The 24,479-nt window shown below is 36.5% G+C and overlaps 1 protein-coding gene across 1 annotated transcript in view; it reads right to left on the bottom strand.

Annotated features, from left to right (window-relative positions):
• LOC124970972 (zinc finger protein 519-like) overlaps window positions 1-24,279 on the bottom strand; it is a 28,649-nt gene extending 4,370 nt beyond the window's left edge. The window contains exons 1-2 of the mRNA XM_047534584.1: window positions 24,143-24,279; window positions 8,338-8,464 (exon numbers count right to left, since the gene is read on the bottom strand). Coding sequence (XP_047390540.1) covers window positions 8,338-8,464; window positions 24,143-24,169 — 154 coding nt within the window. The 5' untranslated portion in view covers window positions 24,170-24,279. The remainder of the gene's footprint in view (window positions 1-8,337; window positions 8,465-24,142) is intronic.
• Window positions 24,280-24,479: the final 200 nt, after the last annotated feature.

The following is a 24,479-nucleotide window of genomic DNA, read 5'->3' as shown; positions in this document are numbered from 1 at the left end:
AAAATAACTCAAAATCAAAGTATATTCAGAATGAAAGCTTTATGTTTGTTATTGTAAACAAAACTGGTCAATATATGTAAATATATTACACAGTTTTACAGATTAATGTTTCCTTTTCAGTGCTGATTTCTTTGTATTCTCTGCATTCAGAATTAAGTAAACCACTAATAATGCAGTTATAAATACTTAAAAAAAAAAAAGGATTCAATACATTAGCCAGGCATGGTGGTTGGCACATAATTTTAATCCCAGTGACTCAGGAGGCTGAGACAGAAGGAGTGCCTACTCAAGACCAACTTAGCAATTTAGCAAGACACTAACTAAAAAGCAAAAAGAAAAACAGCAGATGGTATTGACCGGGGTAAAGTCTACTGGGCTCAATTCCCAATACAAAATGAAAAGAATAATATAATAAACTACATCCACCATGTTGTACAGAACACTTGACTTTTGCCCATTAAAATAAAAACTTGCATGGCTGGGGATATAGCTCAGTTGGCAGAGTTCTTGCCTTGCAACCAAAGGCCCTGGGATCAATCACCAGCACCATGAAAAATGTAAAAAAAAATAAATAAAAACTTTGACTGACATTACTCTAATATCTCCCAGATCATAGCTCCAAAATTCAACTTGTTCAGATTTCACATATGAGTAAAGTGATGTAACAATTGACTATTTACCTTACTTATTCCCTCTTCTTTTATTTTATTGGGGGAGTGTAATTAGGATTGAATACAGGGGCAGGTTTCCACTGAGTTGCTTCCCCAGTCCCTTTTAACCTTTTTTTTTTTTTAATTATTCTTCTTAGATTTTATGGAGTGCTGAGGATAAAACCACAAGATCACACACGGTAGGAAACTGCTCTAACACTGAGCTTCGACCACAGTCTCCCCCAGGCCTTTTCTAGACTGTTTACTTTTGAGACAGGATTTCACCAAAAACTTGCTGTCATTCTGCCTCAGACTCCCACTTATTTGGAACTATAGGCATGTGTCTGTTTATATTACCTATTGTTTATTTCTTTAGTAATTTCCAAACATTTTCAAAATAACTATAATCACCTACTGTAAGCTTGTTTTTAAGTAGAAAAATCTCAGTGGAAATAATAGCACACAAAGAAAAAAGGGAAACTTGGATCAATCAAAGCAACAATACAAAAAAACTTAGGAAAAGATAGTAAGAATGTGAAAGTTATGAATTTACTAAACAAGACAAAATAAGCATTTTTATGATATTCAATGTGCTGATCAACAAATAAAGTAAATGAAAATTCAAACAACTGTATGATATTGTCTTATTCCAATTAGAATGTCTACTATCAAACATATAAATAATAGGGCTGGGGAGATGGCTCAGTTGGTAGAGTGCTTGCCTTGCAAGCACAAGACCATGGGTTCAATCCCCAGCACCATGCAAAAAAAAAAATATATATATATATATATTTATATATATATATATATTTATATATATTATATATAAAATATATAATATATATATATATAAAATATATAATATATATAAATAATAATAAATGGTGCCCTGGATTTGAGAAAAAAAGCACACTTTATATTGGTGGAGTTTTAAATTGCAGTGGACCTAGTTTTTGACCCAGTTATTCCAATCCTTGGTTTATACCCAAAGGATTTAAAATTAGCATACTGCAGTAACACAGCTACATCAACATTTATAGCAGCTCTATTCCTGATAGCTAGATTGTTGAACTTACCTAGATGCCCTTCAATAGATGAATGAGTAAAACTGTAATGTATACAGACAATGGAATATTATTTAGCCATAAAGAAGCATAACATTATGGCATTTGCATATAAATGGATGGAATTGGAGAATACATGCTAAGTGAAATAAGTCAATCCCAAAAACCAAAGGCTGAATATTTTCCCTGATAAGGGATGATGATATATATGGAGAGGGGAGGTGGAAGGAGAGAGAAGAATCGAGAAATATTAGATTATGTAGAAGGAAATGAGAGGGAAGTGTATGAAAAATAGGGGAATGAGACAGACATCACAACCCTATGTACATAGAAATGGTATAAATCTATATTGTGCACAAACAGAAAGAAAAAGATGTACCCCCATTTGTGTACAATGTATCCAAAGGCAGTCTATAAAAATTTTGAAAAATTAATAAAAATTAAAATGTAAATTAAGAAAAGAATTGAAGTAAATGAAATTGAACAAAAATGTAACTCTATATGAGGAATACAAATAACCCAATGAACAAATGGGATAAGGATATGAACAGATGCTTCACAGAAGATCTACAAGCAATCAACAAACATATGAAAAAATGTTCACCATCTTTAGTAATAAGAGAAATGTAAATGAAAACTACACTAAAATTCCATCTCACACAAATTAGAATGGTGATTATCAAGAATACAAGCAACAATAGGTGTTGGAGAGGATGTGGGGAAGAAGTACACTCATACATTGCTGGTGGGGCTGCAAATTAGTACAGCCACTCTGGAAAGCAGTGTGGAGATTCCTTAGAAAGCTTGGAATGGAACCACCATTTGACCCAGCTATCCCACTCCTCGGCCTATATCCAAAGGACTTAAAATCAGCATACTATAGAGATACAGACACATCAATGTTCATAGCTGCTCAATTCACAATAGCCACACTGTGGAACCAACCTAGATGTCCTTCAATTGATGAATGGATAAAGAAACTGTGATATATATATATATATATATATATATATATATATATACACACACACACAATGGATTATTAGTCAGCTATAAAGAAGAATAATATTATGGCATTTGCAGGCAAATGGATGAAATTGGAGAATATTATGATAAGTGAGATAAGGCAATCCCAAAAAACCAAAGGATGAATGATCATGCTGATAAGCAAATGATGACACATAATGGGGGTGGGAGGGGGCAAGAAAGGAGGAAGGAGGGACTGTATAAAAGGAAAAGTGGGGTGGGAGGGTGGGGGGAAGGAAAAAATAACAGAATGAATCAAACAACATTACCCTATGCAAATGTATGATTACACAAATGGTATGCTGTTACTCCATGTACAAACAGAAACAACATGTATCCCATTTATTTACAATAAAAATAAATTAAAACAAGAAAATTAGTAATAGAAATCAGCAGAAATTATGTACATAAAATATTCCTTAAAAAATAAGGTCACAGAAATTGAAAATGTGAGGAAGGAAAGCTATCAAACATTAAGAGACACAAGCATTTCCAAGAATAAGCACAAAAACATTCAAAGTAAAGCATATGTAATCAAAGTTTCAAAATTCACATACAAATTTAGAGAGGATCAAAAGATGACAGATGTATCACTTACAAGGACATCTATAAAATTATTAGTTGATTTTTTACTGGAAGACTTCCAAAAAAGAATTGGAATATAAAATCTAATGAATGAAAAAAGAAGAAAGAAAAAAAAAACCTGACATCCATAAATACTGTATCCAAAACCACTATTTTTCAATAGTAAAGAAAAAGAAAGCATATCAAGATAAACAAATGCAAAAAAAGTTTCTGACTTCTAGACCTCTCCTACAAGAAATTCTATAGAGAATCCATTTTATTGAATGTAAAATAATCTTCACAAATCATTTGAAATCTCAAAACTTTCTGGTAAAAGATCAAATACACATAAATATGAATTCTATTACATTGTAATGATGATACATAACACAATTTTGCTATAGAATTTCAAAGACAAAGGCGAGGCTATCATAAACCTGTTCATTAGTGTACAAAATAGCTGTGAAATCAATAACAACTTTAAGAGGACATGAAAGATGTTGATTTTTATATGGAAATTAAGTAAATTTAGTATCAATACATAATGTAGTTTAAACTTAAACTGTTTCATATAATCCCAATCTAATGGCATAATAACCATGAAATATATAAAGAGAATATGGACAGACTTCAAAGCTTGTCACAATAAAAATCTATGAACCAAAAATTAACTCAAATAAAAAAGTAAGGAAAACAATTATAAGAACTAGAGAAAACAATTTTCAAAGTAAAAGTAATAAGTTCATTATTTTCAGCAATTTATCTAAGTATAAATGAATTATTATTAAACACCAATCAGAACATAAAACATGACTAAGAGGATTAAATCTCAAAATTCCTGTTTGGTCTCTACATGAGATTTTATTTAAATTTAGGGTCAGTTTTAGTAAAAGTGAAATGATGAAAAGGATATTACATGCAAAGATAAAAAAGAAATGAGAGATGACAATAATTATGGAAAACAATTAAGCAAAAGTTATGTGAGATAAAAGGTTTTCTAAGTGAAAATATTTTGAAAAGAGACAAACTAGAATATTATATAAAGATAGAACACACCACTCTCTAAAACCTTAAAATACTACTAAATACATGTTTAACTCACGTCATACTTCCAAATATAGAGAGGCCACCTTGAAAGAATTGAAAGAAAGAGTGACACAGTAATATCTGGAGACACCAATCCCCAATGACTGAAACAGAAAATAAAACCAGGCAGAAAGTTAAACAGGGACTAGAAGACTTCAGGAAGTAGTATAAATCAACTAGACTTACAGACCCAACCTTCTCAATAGCTTATGAAGCATTCTGGATTGAACAGCTTAAAAGCAGAAAATACCTTAAGAAATGACAATATTTAAATGACTTTATACACATACTAACATACTAAGGAAATTAGAAATCAAAAGGGGAATTGATGTGGGGTGGGCTTAGCAAACTACAGTAACACAACCACATCAATGTTAAAGCAGCTCAGTTCACAATAGCTTGATTGTGGAACCAACTCAGATGCCCTTCAACTGATGAATGGATAAAGAAACTCTCCTATATACACACAACAGAATACTATTCAGCCATACAGAAGAATAATATTATGGTATTTGCAAATAAATGGATGGAATTACAGAATATCATGTTAAGTGAAATAAGCCAAGACCAAAAAAACAAAGACGGAATGTTTTCCCCATAAGTGGAGAATGATATCTAATGGGTGTGGGAAGTGGGGAATGAGAGAATAATGGGGGAACTTTAGAATAAGTAGAAGGAAATGAGAGGCAGGGGGGTATGAAAAATGGTGGAAAGAGACAAGCATCATTACTATGTACATGTATGATTACATGAATGGTATGAATCTACATTGTGTATGACCATATGAACAAAATTATGTACCCCATTTGTGTACAATGAAGCAAAATGCAGTCTGTAAAAAAATAAAATCTAAATAAAAATAATAATAATAAAAAAGGGGAAGTGACATTTAAACTCCAAAAACGTGTGGCAATGCTGCATTCTTAAACATGGGCTCATTCAAGAAATGAAAGATAAAATTAGATATTGCCTATACTACCCAAATGATCTAGAGATGCCTGGTATAAGCTATCAAAATTCCAATATTATTTTTTTTCAAATGCAGAAAGACTGTGTTTAAAATCCTGTGAAATTACAAGAGCTTATAAATGGTTCGAAATTATTCAAAACAGAAACAAATTTGAATAATGCTTTCTGATTTAACAGGAAATAAAAGCTACAGTTTTCCATAGATTAATATGGAAATGAACTCAGAAAAGTAGCCATATGGAAAACAACAGAGTAAATCCTCACTTATATGGGTGATTTAAGACATAGTTACACACTTGCAATCATTGAATCATTCAAGAGGGCCAACAGGGGTAGCAAAAAATAAATGTCCTTTCATATGCGTGAATGAGGGCAATTTGGAAAAAAAAAACTATAAAATGATTTTCAACATTATATAGATGAGAAACTGCATACCATCTATCATAAAGATTCATCTTAAAGACATTATGCTTACTGAAATAACCATTCATCAAAAGTCAAATCTTGTGTGATTCTACTGATATGAGAGATCTAAAGAAATCAAACCCTTTGCACAGAAGGAATGGTGTTTGTGATGAGAAACAAAGGAGCACTTGATTTTTGGGAAAATCCAACTCTGTTTTGGAAGATGTAAATTTCTAAGAAAGATGTTGCAAAACAACTTGAATTAAAGCTACTAAACAGTACTTGAAATATTGAAACAGTAGATTTAATTTTATGTGGTTTTATTGCATTAAATTTTAAAAATACATAAAAGATAAACAGAAATGTAAAAATATTTGATAGTCTTATTTTAAAATGCTAAAATCTTTATTTTGGACAAAGGTAGCATTTTATCAATAAACATGATGGGCACGCTAGTAAATCTGACTGTGAGAAAGGCTGAGGAAGAATTGCAAATTTGAAGCCAGTTTGAACACCTTAGCAAGAATCTATTTCAAAATAAAAATAAAATGGGGCTACAGATGTAACTAAGGATTAGAGCGCCCCTGGGTACAAACCTCAGTATATGTACATATATCCACATATTTTAATTAGAAAAATTCTACAAATACCTAGATGGAGAAAACAAACAAGACACAATATACAATCATAAACAAAACAGGAGCAATATTTATAAAACCATGTAAAACATGTAATTCTAAGAAAACAGGCACATAGTTCATGTATATTTCAACTTACATTACTCAAAACTGTGAAGTAAAGGCAGTTTACTTTCAATCATAATGTATACATTACAAAAATAAATACATTATTCATTGATGGGAGGAAACCCATCTATGTCTCAATAGGGAACCTATTCTAAACAATGGAACACACAAATGGGCATGAGAATGATAGAAAATTTAATCCATAAAATCATCAATAACCATATTACTAGAAAAATCCTATTTACAATAATAACTTTCAGTCATAACTATGCACTCACAAAGAACTGGAACTGTAAGGAACATTCATTATATGGCAGAGAATATTAACAGAAAACCCAGATCAATAAAGAGCCCAGAGGAGAAAATTTAAATGAATAAATATTTAAATCATATTAGAGAAACTGTTTCAGGATACTAATATATTGCAATGATTTAACCTAGAGACAGTCACAAATGTAAACAGGTATTTTAGCAGCCTTCAAAATCAATAAAGTGATGTCAGATGACGCAGATCCTAATAGACAAAGGGGAGTACTTTGGCTGTTACTTTGAATGTACTCAGAGATCACGAAGGGGAAGAAGAACCATTAAAGGATTTGAAATTATGATAAGCATAGGGAGGGGCATGCCCTTTAATGACTGCAAGACAGATAAAACTAGGTTTCTGAAAATTCATTTCTGTTGGATTAGAGCTTCTCAATTAACATATTTAAGTGTGGTTTCCTCCTTCATATTGGGACCTATCTTCAGTAATCTTTGGTTTTATTCATATGTACCCACCTATATATATGGTTGCTCTTATATTTTGGAGGTAAAGTATCCCCAAAAGCCCATGTGTGAGATGAAGTGAAAAGGTTGGGGGTAAAGTGACTGGGTTATGAGAGCATTTACCCAATCAGAGAACTGGTCCTTGGATAAAATTAACTGAGCTATAGGTGGCTGTGGTCTGGTAGGGTTGGCTGGAGGAGGTGGGTCACTGGAGGCACACCTCAAGGGCATCTCTGTACCTGGTCTCTGGAGTCTGTACCTCTCAGTTTTCTGATCATCAGGAGAACCACATTCCTCCACCAAAACCTTTCAGCATAATGTTCAGCCTCCTGTCAAGCCCCCAAAATGGAGCTGGCTGTTTATAGACAAGGACCTTTGAAACCATGAACCACAAATAAACTTTTTTTCCTTAAAATGATCTTGTCGGATCTTTTGGTCACAGCAGAAAAAAAAAAAAAAACCATTAAAACAACTAGTGTCTCTTGTCTCTTTAGATTCCATGGATCTTTCCTTTGGTCCATAAATGTGAATAGGAATGGCTTGGAGACAGTGAGGATTGTTTACTGTAAAGTGGAATGACTGTTGGGAAACCTCCATGTAATTACTGATGTTTATGTCCTAGTACTGTTTTCATTAGAGTAAGACCAAATTCTGGAAAATTATTTCCTCAAATATTGTTTCCTGACAGACCCATTAGAATATATAAAAAACATTGCACTCTTCTAATACTGAGCACAATTTCCAAATATCAACAGTAAAGAGAATGAATCAAAGATAAGGAAATACATTTAAGGGATAGGTCACAATATGATTCTGTTGAATTTCTTTGACAAATCTGAAGTGAGGGGTGTACATCATATCAAGAAAGAATGAGGTTAAACATAAAAAGAAATATAATTAATATTTTCCTGTCTATATCAACAATTTCCCAATATATTTCCATGAAAGTAAGTATCTGAAACTCATTCATGCACAGTGGAAGCTACCAAGAGATACTCTACAAAGGAAGGACATTCAGTATTGATAGTGAATCAAGATTCTGAAGGGAAGCTCACTCACCCAGAAAGACCAGGTTTCTGTAGTTCTCCAGCATCTCATCTCTGTATAATTTCTGCTGAGCCGGGTCCAGGTATTCCCATTCCTCTTGAGAGAAATCAATGGCCACATCCATGAATGTCAATGGTTCCTGAAATAAGAATAAATATCTAAATGACACTTTGACCTCATGATCATTCAAAGACATTTTAACTTAACCCAATGAGAGTTAAGAGAACTGGTTCTGACAAAGATGATTCAATAAGATACTTTTTTACAATGCTTGATGTCTAATGTATTATGTAACCCTGAGGAAAGAGGAAGACAGAAGTTCAAAAGATGTGTATATTCTACACATTTGTGAAATAAAATGTAAAATTAAAATAAACAAGATTATATTTGAGGACTACATTTTTATTTTATTAAATGAATTTTATATATTTCTCAGATGAGACATTTATACTGAGTTAGATGATTGCTTCCCAAATTGTAATGAGCTCAGACAAGGATTGGATGTGTTGCTAATGCATAGATGAAGTCAGTACTCCTGGGATAGGAGCTGGGTTTCTGAGTATGTAGCAAGCTCTCTATTATTAATGCCAGTGGCACTGGTTCAAGAATAACAGTGAGGTAGAACACTAAAGAAGAGTTCATTAATAAATCTGAATTCAAATATTTTCAGCACTTTGTGCATTTTGCTACAATATCAAATAGCAACAAGAATCCTTTTTGATCATTTCAAATATATACCTTTCACTCCAAGAGTTTCTTGTATCTTAATGCATACACCCAAAATAATCTATTGACAGTGGTAATACTTCTCTTTTTTCTTTTTCTTTTTTTTTGTAATCTTTGAGGACATGTTGTCAAACATCCAATGAATGCTTTCCTGGGTTTTACAAAGTCTACCTGGCCTACAATTCATAAAAAGGAACATAAATGTCAAAATAAAGTCTGAAATTAAAGAATTTTCAGAGCAGTTATTGATAGTTATTATAACTGAGAAGAGTAATGCAAACATATTAAGAGTGCAATAAAATGAAATTGATCAAATTTTCATTTTAGGTCATATGCAAAAAGAGCAACTTTTTAACGCACTAAAACCACAGAAAACCTTTCATGTAAATGAAAGTAGGAGCATTCAAGTTTTACAATTATAATTCAACTTGAGATTGATGCTTTGTTTTTTTTTATGACATTACTGAGATATAACATTGAAGAACAGATATAAAGAGTTAAAATTTCTGAGTCTTTTATTCTTTTTTATATTTTTCACTTATCTATGAACTATACTTTTGAATATTAATGTACTGAGATAAAGGTCTTTTTTAAAACTGTTTCTTCTATTGAAAATGCAAGGAGATTAGAATGTGTATGTCTTTGAACTTGAGGTGGAATAAAATGACAAACAAAGCTATGGTTTCCTTCAAGCCTCCAATTACAAAGCCAATGTCTAATAAACAAACATGAGAGTTTTTGTTCTCCAAAGCAAGTCACAAGTAAAGAGAAATTAAAAAATAAAACAATTTCTGTGTAAAACAAGATGGTTTACATAGAATATTTTAAAACATTCTAAGGAGATACTTAATAAAGAGAAATCCATTATCATTATTGGGAAGAATCTGGCAGATAGATTTTGTATAAAGTATCAATGCATGTAAAAGGACAGCATCATGATTTTGATATGAGTGGCCACAATGAAGCAAAATGAAATAAAAAGTAGAGCAAAATGTCAATCTTCTTCTGATAAAAGTTTTACTTGACTTTTTTTGTGCATGTGTTCCATGTTATAGAAGTTCTAAAGGGTAGTTGAATAGACACTTTAATATTCTAGAGTATGAGTCTCTTCTTTTCCTGGTTTTCTTTAGTATAATGACCATCTTTCTAATATGAACTATGAGAAAGCAATTCTGGTTTAATGGAAGGAATGACAAAAGATTCAAGATTAATGTCATCATTCATTATGAGCATGTAAAACTAAGGGGAAGACCACTGAATTGGGCTCAAAGAATTTTGTCCCCAGGGGAGATGTAAGGGTCAAGTCTACAGACATTGATGGGAAAGATGAAGATGAACTCTCAGAACATGGGTTTCCAGCTGGAATCTGTTCCTTGCTCCCTATGTCAACTTTTTCTCCCAGTCCTCTCAGACTGATACTCAAGGTTAATATGGTGCACATCATGCTTGTCATAGTAAAGGAAGTGATGGGTTGAACCCAGTGGCAGTGTTGGAAATCTTCCAATGTCACACTTGTCCAGAGCTCCTCCAAAGCAGATGGACAGAGGAAAGAGGTGCTGGCACCAAGTGAGGGCTTGGAATAGGGTGCTGGGAAGTTCAGAGGAGCAAGAGGCCCAGGTGGCAGGACATGCCTGGAGGGCAAGAAACTCCTATGGTCATGATAGTCTGTGATGCCCACATAAGGGACAGCAGTCCAAACCTCATCATGCCTGAGCCAGGGGAAGCACAAAGACAAGGACATGTCTAATCTGTCACCCACGTGCGATTGACACAGCCCCATTAAGCACATGGTGGGCAGTTTGGGAGAGTGTGGTCAGGTTAGCCCAATTTTGTTCAGGACAGCATGACAGACAGTGCCCATCTTGTTTCTGAGGTGATCTGGTTCATCTCCATCTCTCAAAGTCTTGGGACATGCACAGAGCTGCAGGACAACTTGCTGATTGAGAAATCTTTGGAAATCATTTGAATCTTTTGGAAATCTTCAACTGAGACTGGGAAGTTGTGGCAGGGTGGGATGGCTTCTTTGAGAAAGCAGCTGAGGAGTGGATGGATGTGGATTTCCAGAGACTTCAGAGCCCATGCCTGGTCTGATATGAACCATGATTCAATGCTCCAAATTTGGGCTAATTTGCCAAATGAGGTGGTTCCATCCTGACTCCTCTAAGCAGGGATAAAAATAGGCCTTGCTAAGACTTATGTGTGTTAGGGGCAGTTATGGTTCATTGTTAGCTCCCAGAAAAATGCTCCGCATACACAGGTCTCACACGAGAAACTTTTATTTTATGCGGACAATTCACATCCACTTGGGGGAAAAGGAAAGAAGAAAAGGAGAGCATGGCCCATGGTTTCTTCCTAGATATTGGAATTTCACGGACTGGGAGGAACCAATCACGGAGAGGAATTATTACAGACTGACTGATGGACCAATGACATACTGGAACGTAATGTGGGAGGCAGGAAGATTACTGCAACATAAGCCGGAAATTCCTGTAACATGAGAGGCGGGAAGAACTCAGACTGACAGGTGATAGGGAGGCCGGAAATTCCTGTAAAGGGAGAGGCTGGCGGAACGCAGATTGACAGGTGGTTGGGAGGTGGGAAATTCCTGTAACGGGAGAGAAAGGTGGCTTTATACCTTACAATGTGGATGAAAGGGGACCAAGGAGGACAGATTTGGGCTCTTGAATGTAATGGAGAGTGATCCTCTTCTAATTATTCTCTTTCAAAACTTTGTTACCATAGGCAATGAATGGAATCCTCTTTTAAAGTGCATTTTGTTAATTCTAAGTTGATGGAGCATCCAGATGGAATGTAAAAAAAAACTAAGTTTGGTTTACTTCCTTAGCAATATCTAATGACTCTACAATAGCAAATGCAAATCTATGGTACTAACACTTTTAAATATCTAAAAGAAATATGTTCAACACTATAGGTCATGAATGCATCACATGAATAATACTGAAGTGTGCACAATGAGGAGATGCTCCTATTATAAAGAGCTACAAATTACCTTCTATAAAGGAAATAAAGTAGTTTAAGACATGTTACCAAAAAAATAAATAGTAGGAAAGGAAGCTTGCAAATTTAAAATACATGATATTTTGGAAGGTAAATGCAGCCCCAGACATGAAACACACTTGAAAACCAGCTACTTCTGCTTTCTTCTTCTTCCCTGGTCTTCTTTCTCAGGAGTGATTACCTACAATTCAAATCTATCTCTTAATAATCTGCCTCTACATGCATCAGAACACATGGACCTTTCTAGAACTCCTTTTGTAGTCTCAACACTAGTTTTAGCTGGAAGTCACAGAGCTCAGGTTATCCCTGTACCCCACTGTATTGATACAGTTTGAAAGAGAAACTTCCCACTGTGATGTGAGTAAAAACATTCAAATTTAGTGGGATTTTTGCTTATGTTCTTTTGTACTAGGTATTGAACTCAGGGAAAATTCATTTACCACTGACAGCTCTCCTTATTTTGTTGTTTTTTATTCTGACTGAGTCTAAATTGTGAAGGCTAATGTCAAACTTCAATTCTCCTGCATTAGTCTCCTGAGTAGGTGGGATTACAGGTGTGCATGATCATGCCTGCCCAAACTCAATGTTTATGTGTACAAGAGGAAAAACATGTGTTGGTTGCTTACAATATATTCCTCAAGAGGAAAAGCACAAGCATCAACATTTTTCAGAAAATGTATATGTGATTTTGTTGCTGTCTCCATAGTAATAATGACTTAGTAGATGGTGAATTTTATGTGAGCAACTCAGGATTTGCAAAGTACTATGATATATATGACTGGTTTAGTCACCTATTTTGTTGCTGTGACTAAAGGGCTGAAAATAAAATTGTAGAGGAAGAACAGTTTATTTAAGAGCTGATGGTTTCAGAGGTCTTAGTCTATATAAGGCTGGCTCCACTCCTCAGGGATTGAGGTGAGCCTGAACATCACAGTGGAAGAGTGTGGCAGAGGGAAACAGCTCACAGTGCAATCAGAGAGCAAAAAAGAGAGTCTCCACTCTCCAGATAAAAATACATACCCCAAAGGCACACCCCAATTCCAATCTCCTCCAGCCACACTCTACCTACCCCTTCAGTTACCACAGTTAATTCCAATCAGGGCATTAAATACCTGATGGAGTTAAGACTCTCACAACCCAATCACTTCTCTAAACCTTCTTGCATTGTCTCAAAAGTGGGCTTTTGGGGGACACCTTACATACAAAACATAATAATTTACATTAAACTGCAATATCCAGAATAGGATATATGATTGACAGTCACAATACCTTAGGAGAGAAAATTTGATGTGGTAAAGCCGTAACTTTCCAACTTATCTGACACACAAACTTGAGGAAATGTATTGATGTTTATGCAGTCACAATGGAGGAAATTTTTTTTTTTTAATTTTTCTGATAGATTTTACAAAGTTAAGCTCTGGAATCTGATTTAAAATCACCTCCCAACCTGGAAAAGATGTGATAATCTTGCTGTCAGCATTCAGGAAAAAGAAAATGGTGAAGAAAAATTTTGGTTAATGTAAGAGAAGGACAGTAATTTTTCTGAAATCCAACTCTATCCTTCTTCTTTGGATACATCTTCTAGTGTTTTAAGCTCTAATAACAAAATCCATTTTGCAATTACTAAAAATGGAACTTGAAATAAGTGAACAAATCTTGAAGGTCAAACCAAGAAATGAACAGTATTAATTGTTAGACCTACTCTTCAAGTCCACTCATTGTGTCACCTGTAATATTATGCAATACCTATTTTTACTTACTGAGGGACATTGTTTATTTTGGAACACATGTACATGTATGAGTTTTCCTTATACTTTGTTTTAATTTTCCTTCTTTCACATATCAGAGCGAAAAATAAATTATCTATTTTCCCTTCAATACCAGTGTCCAATTTACAGACTACCAAAAGTCTCCACAAAAAGGAGGTAGTGAAGAAAAATCTTAATATATGCATTTCCCAAAAGGTTACCTATGTAGACCAAAGGGACAATAGGAAATCCTTCTAAGCCATAGATAACAGGCTATGCTCCTGATAATCATCTCCACATTCCTCTGACTGTCATCTAAGAAGAGATGACCAGACACCAATAAGGCTCTATAAAACCAAGAGAAATCACAGCTGTGGGCATCAAGTTTATTACCCTGGCAACTGTGATATTTATTGCTTGGAAAAAAAAATGATGGTGGATGAGGACATTAGTTTGTATTCTTTCAGTATTAGTTAACTTTTCATCTATGAGACCAAAATACCTGAGAAGAATAACTTAAAAGAGATTTTTTTTAAATTTTGAATTACACTTTCAAACAATTCAGTCCATGCTAGGCTGTCTCCAAGGCATAAACATGGAAGAAAGACATGGAGAAAATCTGCTGAGCTCATGGAATCTAGGCAGCAGAGAGAAGGAAGATGTTGGAAGAAGATAAACCTGTGCAGTGAACCTGCCAGTGACCCTTTTCTTCTAAGTACATTCTGTGTCCCAGGACAACAGGGAGATACTGACACACTCATCCACTGAAGATGCAGAAGCTTTGTGATTCTATATTAGCCTAAAGGCCCCACCTCAGAGTCTTGCTGCCCTGGAGACTAGGTTACCAACACCAATAATTTGGGGAACAGTCCAGTTTCATATAAGAACAGTTTCCAAATACATTCTGATAAGATGACTGTGCCTACAGAAGATTGAAGGAAGAGTGTACAAAATCTTTTTGCAGCAGAGTCAGGCAATGATTATCTCCTAAACTCCCATGTGAAATTGTAATCACCTGAATATAAATATTTTTTAAACTACCATTCATTACTTGGAGAAAAATGGGAATATGCTGTGTCTGTTTCAGTGTTCATGGGAAAAATAGTTGATAATTCTGGGAACTAGAGAGGGATAATGGACAATGGCAAATGTGGTAAGGGAACTCAAAGTGTGAGAATTTATTACACCCATGAGCAAATAGAATGAAGAAAGAGTATCTTAGATTGGAGACCCTTCTTTTTTTTTTTTTTCTTTTTCAACATTTTATTTTGTAATGATTTTAGAGATAGTGAGGTTGTAAAGATTGTACATAGTTTACCTAGTTTTCCCCAATTTTAACATCTTATCAACATGGTACATTTGTTAAAACTAAGAAATTTACATTGAAAAAATATGGCATTCATTTTTAAATTATTTACTTTTCTTTAGTGAGGATATTATATTTCTTGGCATACTTATAATGACTTCATGATTTTTTCCTCAAGTCAAATATTCTTTGGCTTCAATATATCATTCATTTTAATACATATAATTTATATATTATAAGTTATATATAATATATATCATTTATATATATCATTCATTATAATATATATATTAGTATATATACCTCTATGAAGCCCAACTGAGCTACTATATCTCAGGCACCATGTGCCAGCATAAGAGGACAGGGCTCCCTCAGAAGATCAGGGGAAGGATGGTCATAAAGTCCTTGGGATTGGGAATTGAAGTGGCAGAATTGGAAGACTCTAAGTAACATGTGGAAGATCTAGAAGATGAACAGCCAAAGTTCATCACTGGATAAGATAACAAGGTCTCCACATCCAAAATGGAGATCAAAGGAAAGCCCCATAATAGCCAGCACAACCCCCAAGCCCAGAAACTTAGAAAGCGGATCTGAACTAGCCATACAAGGAAAAGGATGGATGGAAGAGAAAAAGCTACTGGGACTTGGAACTCAGATATATTATCAGAAGAAAGGTAGTTTGGGATCTGAGCTGAGACTGTGTGGCCTGGGTTCCATCCAGGGTCAGGATTGTAGCAAGATCAGCTGAAGTCCAGAGTAGGGTCCCAGTCAGTGACAGGGCACCAAGCCTCAGAGCAGCTTCATTTGTCTTGCCAGTGACCAGCCAGGAGAAGGACTGAGTGGCTGTTGGTGGAGGTGTTGGGGGGGGACCCTCTCATGGAACCACTAGAGAAGGTCAAGATGGTGTGCACTGGGAGTAGAGTCATGGTCAGTGCCTGTGAACCACAGCATAACCAGGAAGGGGAACTGGAAAATCAGAGCCATGCTGACACACAGCTTTATGGATGAAAACACTGTATGATTCCAAGAGAAAGAAAAAGCTCAACAGATTCTAGCACTGTGATCCTACAAACCCTGTACAGGCTCCATGTCTGAAATCACTTCAGCCTCCCTGCCATCTGTGGTTAGTGTTGGGTTATTGAATGAATTCACACACTTAATTACTGTAATTATTTTGTCTTCAAAGGTATCTCAACATGTGGGAAATATGTTCTACAAGAGAACTCTTTCACTTCCAACCCATACAAGAGAAGCATTTGATCAACCAGCTGATACATCTCTTCTTTTGGATTTTAAGTCCTGTAGTGATATGGTAAACGTTCCTCGTTCCCAGGACATAAGGATTACTAAAAGTAGTTTGAGAAATTAAAAACCCTCAAAGAGCAAGGGCAGTCTGCACCAGTGTTCCAAAGAATCTAAGATTCACCAAGGTTGAGTGAGAGCTTCCCAGGACCAGAAGGAGGATGAGAGGGAGGGAGCTTCTATGGGGCTGTCTCAGGAGGTTTTGCCAGGGCTGAAGTGACAATACCTCCAAGGAGCTAGAGAATTGTCCTTGGAAGAAAATACTAATGAAGAAGAGAATTTGCAAGCACGAAGAAAGTCACAGTTGAGTGTTTCTGTGAGAAAGTCTCTGAAGAAGCCAAAAGAGCTAAAATGAAAAAGAAAGTTCTGGAATTCCCATCCCCAGCCTGATAGAGACAGACTGAGAAAGGAGGTAGAATAAAAGGGGAGAGGCCCACAGTTCCAAGTCTGACTATGTATTGCTCAGGACTAGATCTTTTTTCTGAAAGGAAACTGTTATGACTGAAAATGACTGGAGAACTCTTTCCCTGACAAGGAGATGAAAAGTCACAGTGTTCACCTCAGATTGTATCCAAGAAGTAGGAAAGAGTTATCTTTGCAAAGCAGGTTGGAACTGGCAAGAGAGAAGGGAAGATTAAAGTGGCTTTCTGCTCATATCCATGGAGCTCCTGTCTTCCAGCTTCATGTTTGGCAGAATGTTCCTGAAAGGATACACAGGAAAATGATAACAATTTGCTCAAGGAGGGGACTGGCAGATAGGAGTATGAGGAAAACTTCTTCCTACGTATTGTCTTGAACAGTATAAATCTTTAACCAAGGTGATGTATTTTCTATTTTAAAATTCTACATTTAAAGGTTGGGAATGTAGCTCAGTGCATAGAACACTTGCCTAGATTATGCCAACCAGTCCCTGGGTTTAGTCCCCAGTACTGCAATGACAACAAAATATTACATTTAAAATAGCAGACTACAGCAGGCAGCCTCTAAATTAGGCCCCAACAATATCTCTTCCTGGTGATTTACTCCTCTTAGGTGGGCTGGACTTACTGAGTCTTTTCTAATCAACAGAAAATAAAATATGTGATGCAGGGCACTCCTGTGGCTTCTGACTCCGTGCTCTCTGGTACTCTCCTTGGATCGCGCTCTTGGGGCAGCCTACTTCTGTGTCTCCCTTTATATATGTATATATATATATCAAAGTTTCTTTATCCATTCATCAATTGAAGGACATCTAGGTTGGTTCCACAATCTGGATATTGTGAACTGAGCAGCTATGAACATTGATGTGGCTGTATCTCTGTAATAGGCTGATTCTAAGTCCTTTGGGTATAGGACAAGGAGTGGGATAGCTGGGTCAAAGGGTGGTTCCATTCCAAGTTTTCTAAGGAGTCTCCACACTGCTTTCCAGAGTGGCTGCACTAATTTGCAGCCCCACCAGCAATGTATGAGTGTACCTTTCTCCCATATCCTCGCCAACACCAGTTGTTCCTTGTATTCTTGATAATCACCATTCTAATTGGGGTGAGATGGAATCTTATGGTGGTTTTCATTTGCATTTCTCTTATTACTAGAGATGTTGAACATTTTTTCATATGTTTGTTGATTGCTTGTAGATCTTCTTCTGTGAAGTGTCTATTCATTTCCTTAGCCCATCTGTCGATTGGATCATTTGCATTTCTGGTGTAGAGTTTTTTGAGTTCTTTATAGATTCTGGAGATTAGTGTTCTATCTGAAGTACAATTGGCAAAGATTTTCTCCCACTCTGTAGGCTCTTTCTTCACATTGCTGATAGTTTCCTTTGCTGAGAGAAAGATTTTTAATATGAATCTATCCCAGTTATTGATTCTTGCTTTTATTTCTTCTGCTATGGGAGACCTGTTGAGGAAGTCTAGGTCCTGAGCCGACATGTTGAAGTTTTGGACCTACTTTTTCTTCTATAGGATGCAAGGTCTCTGGTCTGATTCCGAGATCCTTAATCCATTTGAGTTTAGTTTCATGCATGGTGAGAGATATGGGTTTAGTTTCATTCTGTTGCATATGGATTTCCAATTCTCCCAGCACCATTTGTTGAAGAGGCTATCTTTTCTCCATTGTATATTTTCAGCCCTTTTGTCTTGTATGAGAAAATTGTATTTATTTGGGTTTGTGTCCATGTCCTCTATTCTGTACCATTGATCCACCTTTCTATTTTGGTACCAATACCATGCCATTTTTCTTACTATTGCTTTGTAGTAGAGTTGAAGATCTGGTATTGCGATACCCCCTGCTTCACTCTTTCTGCCAAGGATTACTTTAGCTATTCGGGCTTTTTTATTCTTCCAGATGAATTTCATAATTGCTTGCTCTATTTCTGTAAGGTACATCATTGGGATTTAAATTAGAATTGCACTGAATCTGTATAGCACTTTTGGTAGTATGGCCATTTTGGCAATATTAATTCTTCCTATCCAAGAACATGGGAGATAATTCCATCTTCTAGGGTTTTCTTTAATTTCTTTCTTTAGTGTTCTGTAGTTCTCATTGTAGAGGTCTTTCACCTCTTTTGTGAGATTGATTCCCAAGTATTTTATTTTTTTCGATGCTGTTGTGAATGGGGTAGTTTTCCTAATTTCTCTTTCTGAAGATTCATCACTTATGTATAAAAATGCATTAGATTTATATGCATTGATCTTATATCCTGCTACTTTAGTGAATTCACTTATGAGATCTAAAAATTTTCTGGTGGAATTTCTGGTTCCTCTAAGTATATAATCATATTATCAGCAAATAGGGATAGTTTGAGTTCTTCTTTTCCTATTCGTATCCCTTTAATTTCTTTGGTCTGTCTAATTGCTCTGGCTAGAGTTTCAAGGGCACTATTGAAAAGAAGTTGTGAAAGAGGGCATCCCCGCCTTGTTCCAGTTTTTAAGGGGAATGCTTTCAGAGACCCTTTTGATATTGTGAAAGTCTCACAGAAGTGGTGACACCTGGGGAGAAAGAACTGAGGTCCTGAGGGAGCACAGTTTCTCTTACACAGGAAGCACATGTCTATCTGGAATCTTGCCTCATGACTTTTTTAGTCACTCTACAAAAACTCTGGAGATATATTGATGCCCAGAATGGGTGGCATATGAGGAAACTGCAGTTTAGGATCAAAATTTATTAAGAGTTCACACTGAAGAATTTGCCTGGCCAAGGTGTTGCTATTTTTGACACTGAGGAGTCACCTGTCCATCATGATGACCAAATATTTGCACAATCTGGACAACTATGGCTTATCTTTGACATTTACCACATTAACACATTTCAATTTGGTCACATAGTCTAAAGTGCAGAAAATTTTCTAGTCTTATATTTTCTGAAAGACAACACCAAAAACATCAGAGCTAAAAGTAACACAAGCTTATTCTTTTACACAAATGTATGTTTCGGTGCTGTAGATTAATGTCAAAGGGTTAGCAGACCCACACTGCCTTCAGAGACTCAGGAGAGAATCGTTCTACCTTCTGGTTACTACTAGCACTCCTTGACTTACGCTCATAAATGCTTCTCTTCCCTTTGTGTTGATGTAGCCATGGAAACTTGAAGATACATAATCTACTGTTACACAGATCATAGTAGTACCACAACATGTTACAACCCTCAAACTGCACAGGGTCTGGGCACCATCAAACCAGAGATGGAAGATCCTGCAATAAGCTTATCCAAGAAACCTTCAATTCCAAGAGAAAAAAAAAAACTCATTATCCTTTCCTGACACCAATGTGTATTATTAAAGTGTAATTTTGCAAAAATAAAGACCAAAGAGGGCTTGCCTTGCAAGTACAAGGCCCTGGGTTCAAATCCCCAGCACCAGAAAAAATAAAAAAAATGAAAGACCAAGCAATCATGAAACAAAGAAATCCATAAGTGAATCCATAGGTATATAAAAACTATTTGTATTTTAAATAGAAATAGAAGGAACTTTGTAAATCCAATGACATTGAGACTAACATTAAATGTGGAGGCATGATACAACCAAATCTAAAGGTAGATGTTTGTGCTGGGGCACAGTTCACTCAAAGTGTGTGTACAGAATATGCAAGACCATGGGCTCAAACTTCAGCACAGAAATAAAAGCCTTATGCTCACAGTAGAGGGAGGATGACATTAGAAATAAAATGCCATATGATGCTGGTGACCATTCCTCCTCTGGAACACATTGCATAAACATATTGTTTCAAAATAATAAATGGGTCAATAGACTTAGGTACACTGGACCACAGAGAAAATATGTGCCATCAAATGTGGAAGAAAACCTAGGGTCACCTTGGGCATTAGCCCAGAATTAGCAAAATACTGCATAATTGGAACCGAATCACCAATAGTCACTGTTACCCTGAGGACAGAAACATTGTGACCATATATACACACCCAAAATCTAAAGTTTCCTGTGGTAGAGATCTCAATTTACCTAGTACTTAAGGGGAAGAATCTAGACAGTAATAAGTATCAAGACCACAGAAAGAGTGGTGGTCTTCTATGGTTATGCAAGTACTTCCATGGACTTCCAACATCTGGGATCAGGGGAGAGGGGAAGTTAAATCATAAGCGACGTGTTATATGCCTAAAGAGATTTGTTAGGGTACTTATGCAACTAATGTAGATGACAACTGGGTCACTCTCTGTCCTCTCCTGCATCAAAGAGTTCAAAGGGAAAATCCACAGCACACTTGCAGCCTTAGTGGGTATTTGGCACTTCCTGAGCTCCCTCTCCCAGATTGCCTCTACAGTAACTGCAGCCTGCCAACTCCTCTTCGAAGAAGGTTTTCTATTCACTGGATAGCTCATCTCTATCATCTTTCATTCTGTGGACTACATCCTAAACTCCCAAGCTCTGGGGTCAAAGTTCACTGAGCATGTTCAAATCTCCAAAGAAGCAAACAAGGCATTTTGAAAATAGAAAATGAAAGAGGTTAAGACAGTGATCTGTGACTTATTTGACAATCAAACAATGAATGGATGATGTGTGCCACTGCCCATAATATCAAGATGGACTAGATCATTCCATACAGTATATTTCCTGCCTCCATGTTGGAAACAGCTATGCTAAGATGGAGTTTTCTCACATTAGGTGCCTGGGTGACCACAAGAAGTAGAGCCTCCTCCCAACACACACCGAATAATTAGTGTGACCAAGAAATCAGCCTTGGTTTAACTGAGTCTTTGGGGGTATTTTCTAAAGAAACTTGGAAGTATCCTGATTTCGGAATTGTTGCCAAATGTTGCTATTCTCTTTTTCCTCTGCAAGTTTCAACAATTCTTTATCTTTGCTTTCCCCTTCTCAGCTTTAGTATTGAAACTTTGACCCTTTATCAGAAAAGAGAAGCAACTAGTATACACAATATCAAATGACAAAAAATACAGATATTTCTAGGAGTATTCAAGAATATCCATGGAGTTCATCAACAGGAATCAGGAAAGTGGAATTATATGTCAAAGGTGTGAGTTTTTCCTTACAAGAAATTTGACAGAATATTCTGCCATCTGCTATTGCTGATACCAGAGTTTCTATCTAGCTTGATTCATGCATTTAATAGGGGGAAATACAGTATGCCATTGATAGCCTGGGTGACATTTCACTTCCTGATTACTATCCTTCCACTACTCACCCCACTAATATCTCCTGGTGTAACAATTACTCCTAGGATTTGTACAGGAAGTGAAAGTCTAACTTTAACACCTTTCCTTCAAAGGACTACAACCTTAAACTCCAATCTCTGGAGTAAATGTGACTGAACATGTTCAAATCTCCACAGATTACAATCAAATAAATTAGCACTGTCTTGCAAGCACATAGGTGGATGAAAATACCCAAAAGCAGTTGCAGAAAAATATCTGCATATCTGAAATATCTGAATATCACAGATTCCTCTTTATTTACAGTGTACAGTGGCTTCTTGGAAGCCTGGAATCCAACAAACTTGTATCAGGGATCAAAGATAACAGGGAAACAGATTTCCTGCAGCTTGACTATAGCTGTAGGAATGGATATTATAAAACACATGAAAAATAAACAAGCTCTAGATTTTAAGGAAATGGATAAAAGGAAACCTTTGTACAACTATTGATGAGAATATAAATTTGGTAACAATTTTTCAAAAATAATTTGCAAAATCATTTAAAAAAATTAAAACAGAAATACGTGATTCATTAATAATTCTGAGTATACATCTAAAAGACTTGGAATCATTCTGTCAAATAGCTGAACTCAATTTTCATTGCAGCACTATTCATGGTAGCAAAAACTTAAAAACAAAAGTCTTTTAGAAGAATTATTTTTTCTGCTATAGAGGAATAAGCCCAGGGGCATTTAAAAACTTAGTCACATCTCCAGCACATTTTTTTCCATTTTATTTAGAGACAGGGTCTTGCTGAGTTGCTCAGTGCCTGGTTAAATTGCTGCAGCTGGCTTTGAAATGTGCTTCACCTGCCTCAGCCTCCTGAGCCACTGGAATTATATTTAGAGTCACTTAATGTCAAGAGATTCCTCCAGGCTCTAGGGCATCCAGCTACTCTCTTGAGAGACTCCACCAACAATTCAAACTGCTTTCCAAGAGAACAAGACTAAGAGGCTGAAATTCACTACATACCCCATGGAGTTATGGATGCAGCAGATGTGGGTATCTTATATCAGTCAATTCTGAAGGACAGGATTAGGAAGACATGAGAGTTTGAGATAACAAGGATCACACAGTCAATTATTCACTGGTGAATCTTAACACAAATTATTGTGATAATGTGTCTGTGCCTTGGAAGACAGGTGGATGAGAGGCACAAAGTTTGTTCAAATGGTCAAGTGATATTTCTCTGCTTCCCTCTCACATAAATTGTTCACAAATATGAAACAAAAATTTCAACATGTGCCACATGGTATTTGAGAAATAAAAAATATTTTGTCAAATTGAAACCTAGCCTGGGAAACAAATAGATAATGTTGAGTTGGAAAATTGACATTGGGAATACGAACTGGAGCTGAAAATTTAAAAAAATTTCCTATATGTAGCCATGAATATATGATAGTGTATTTCACAGTCATGAACATCTACAAAAATGGGACCTAATTAAAGATATAGTCCATACTTAAAAAATTATACCAAAATGAATTGTCATGTGCAACTAAAAAGAACCAATTAAAAAAATAAAATTCAGTAATTCACTCACAGACCACTGAATAGCTGGGATGGAGCCCAGGGTTCTGGATTTGAGATGTTGCTTCCTGAATATTCAGCTAGCTCAGCACGAAGGAGGAACCGAGGCCTCTAGAGACCACAGCTCCTTTCATGCAGGAACACCATGGAGCCGGGGTCCTCCTTTCACCATCCTCTCAGTCTACAGCACACAGCCTGGGAAGATGCTGGGCTGCCAGCACAGGGACACCCTCGTCCTCCTCTAAAGACCCTCCATGTGTGCTGCTCCGAACCCCAGGAGATGCTGGGCTGCCAGCACCCTGATGTTCTCTTGGGCCTTCAGGCCGAGGCTGAGGACACCGTGCACTCATGTGACAAGATGCAAAGAGTCCAGCTATCGGACTCACTAGATGTAGACATGGGGATTGAGGGCTGAGCCCCAGAGAGGAAGACGATGGACCGCTAACTGAGAGGACCAGGAGAAGCCCTGCCGCCATTTCCACTCCCACCACCAACAGTCCCAAGGACTGGGGCTTCGCCCCGTCTCCAGCTGCCTGAAGCACACTCACCATTTCCTGCTCTTCACTCTGCCCCATGTTCTCCCTCAGAGTCTCTCCTTCCCTGTGTCGCACAGAAACCTGGGGCTCCTGAGCACAGGAGGAAAAGCCAGAAGTGGATCCGGAGAATGGCGGCTCTGAGACCAAGGCCAGCGCTAGGTTTCAGAAGCCCACCCTCCTCACTGGCTGCATGCAGATTGGGCAGTTCTCACCCAGGTGCCTCTGATTGGACAGGTGATCAGTTCTCGCCCCCTGACTCTGAGCCTAGTGAACCACCTCTGAGTGACAGTCCAATGTGGCCAATCCAGGAATTAATGAGAACAGATCACAGACTTTGGGCTGTTGCTTT

This window comes from Sciurus carolinensis, chromosome 19 (assembly GCF_902686445.1).
Source record: "Sciurus carolinensis chromosome 19, mSciCar1.2, whole genome shotgun sequence".
Lineage (NCBI taxonomy): Eukaryota > Metazoa > Chordata > Mammalia > Rodentia > Sciuridae > Sciurus > Sciurus carolinensis.
Note: the sequence above shows the minus strand (reverse complement) of the source record. Positions and strands in the feature narration are given on the sequence as shown.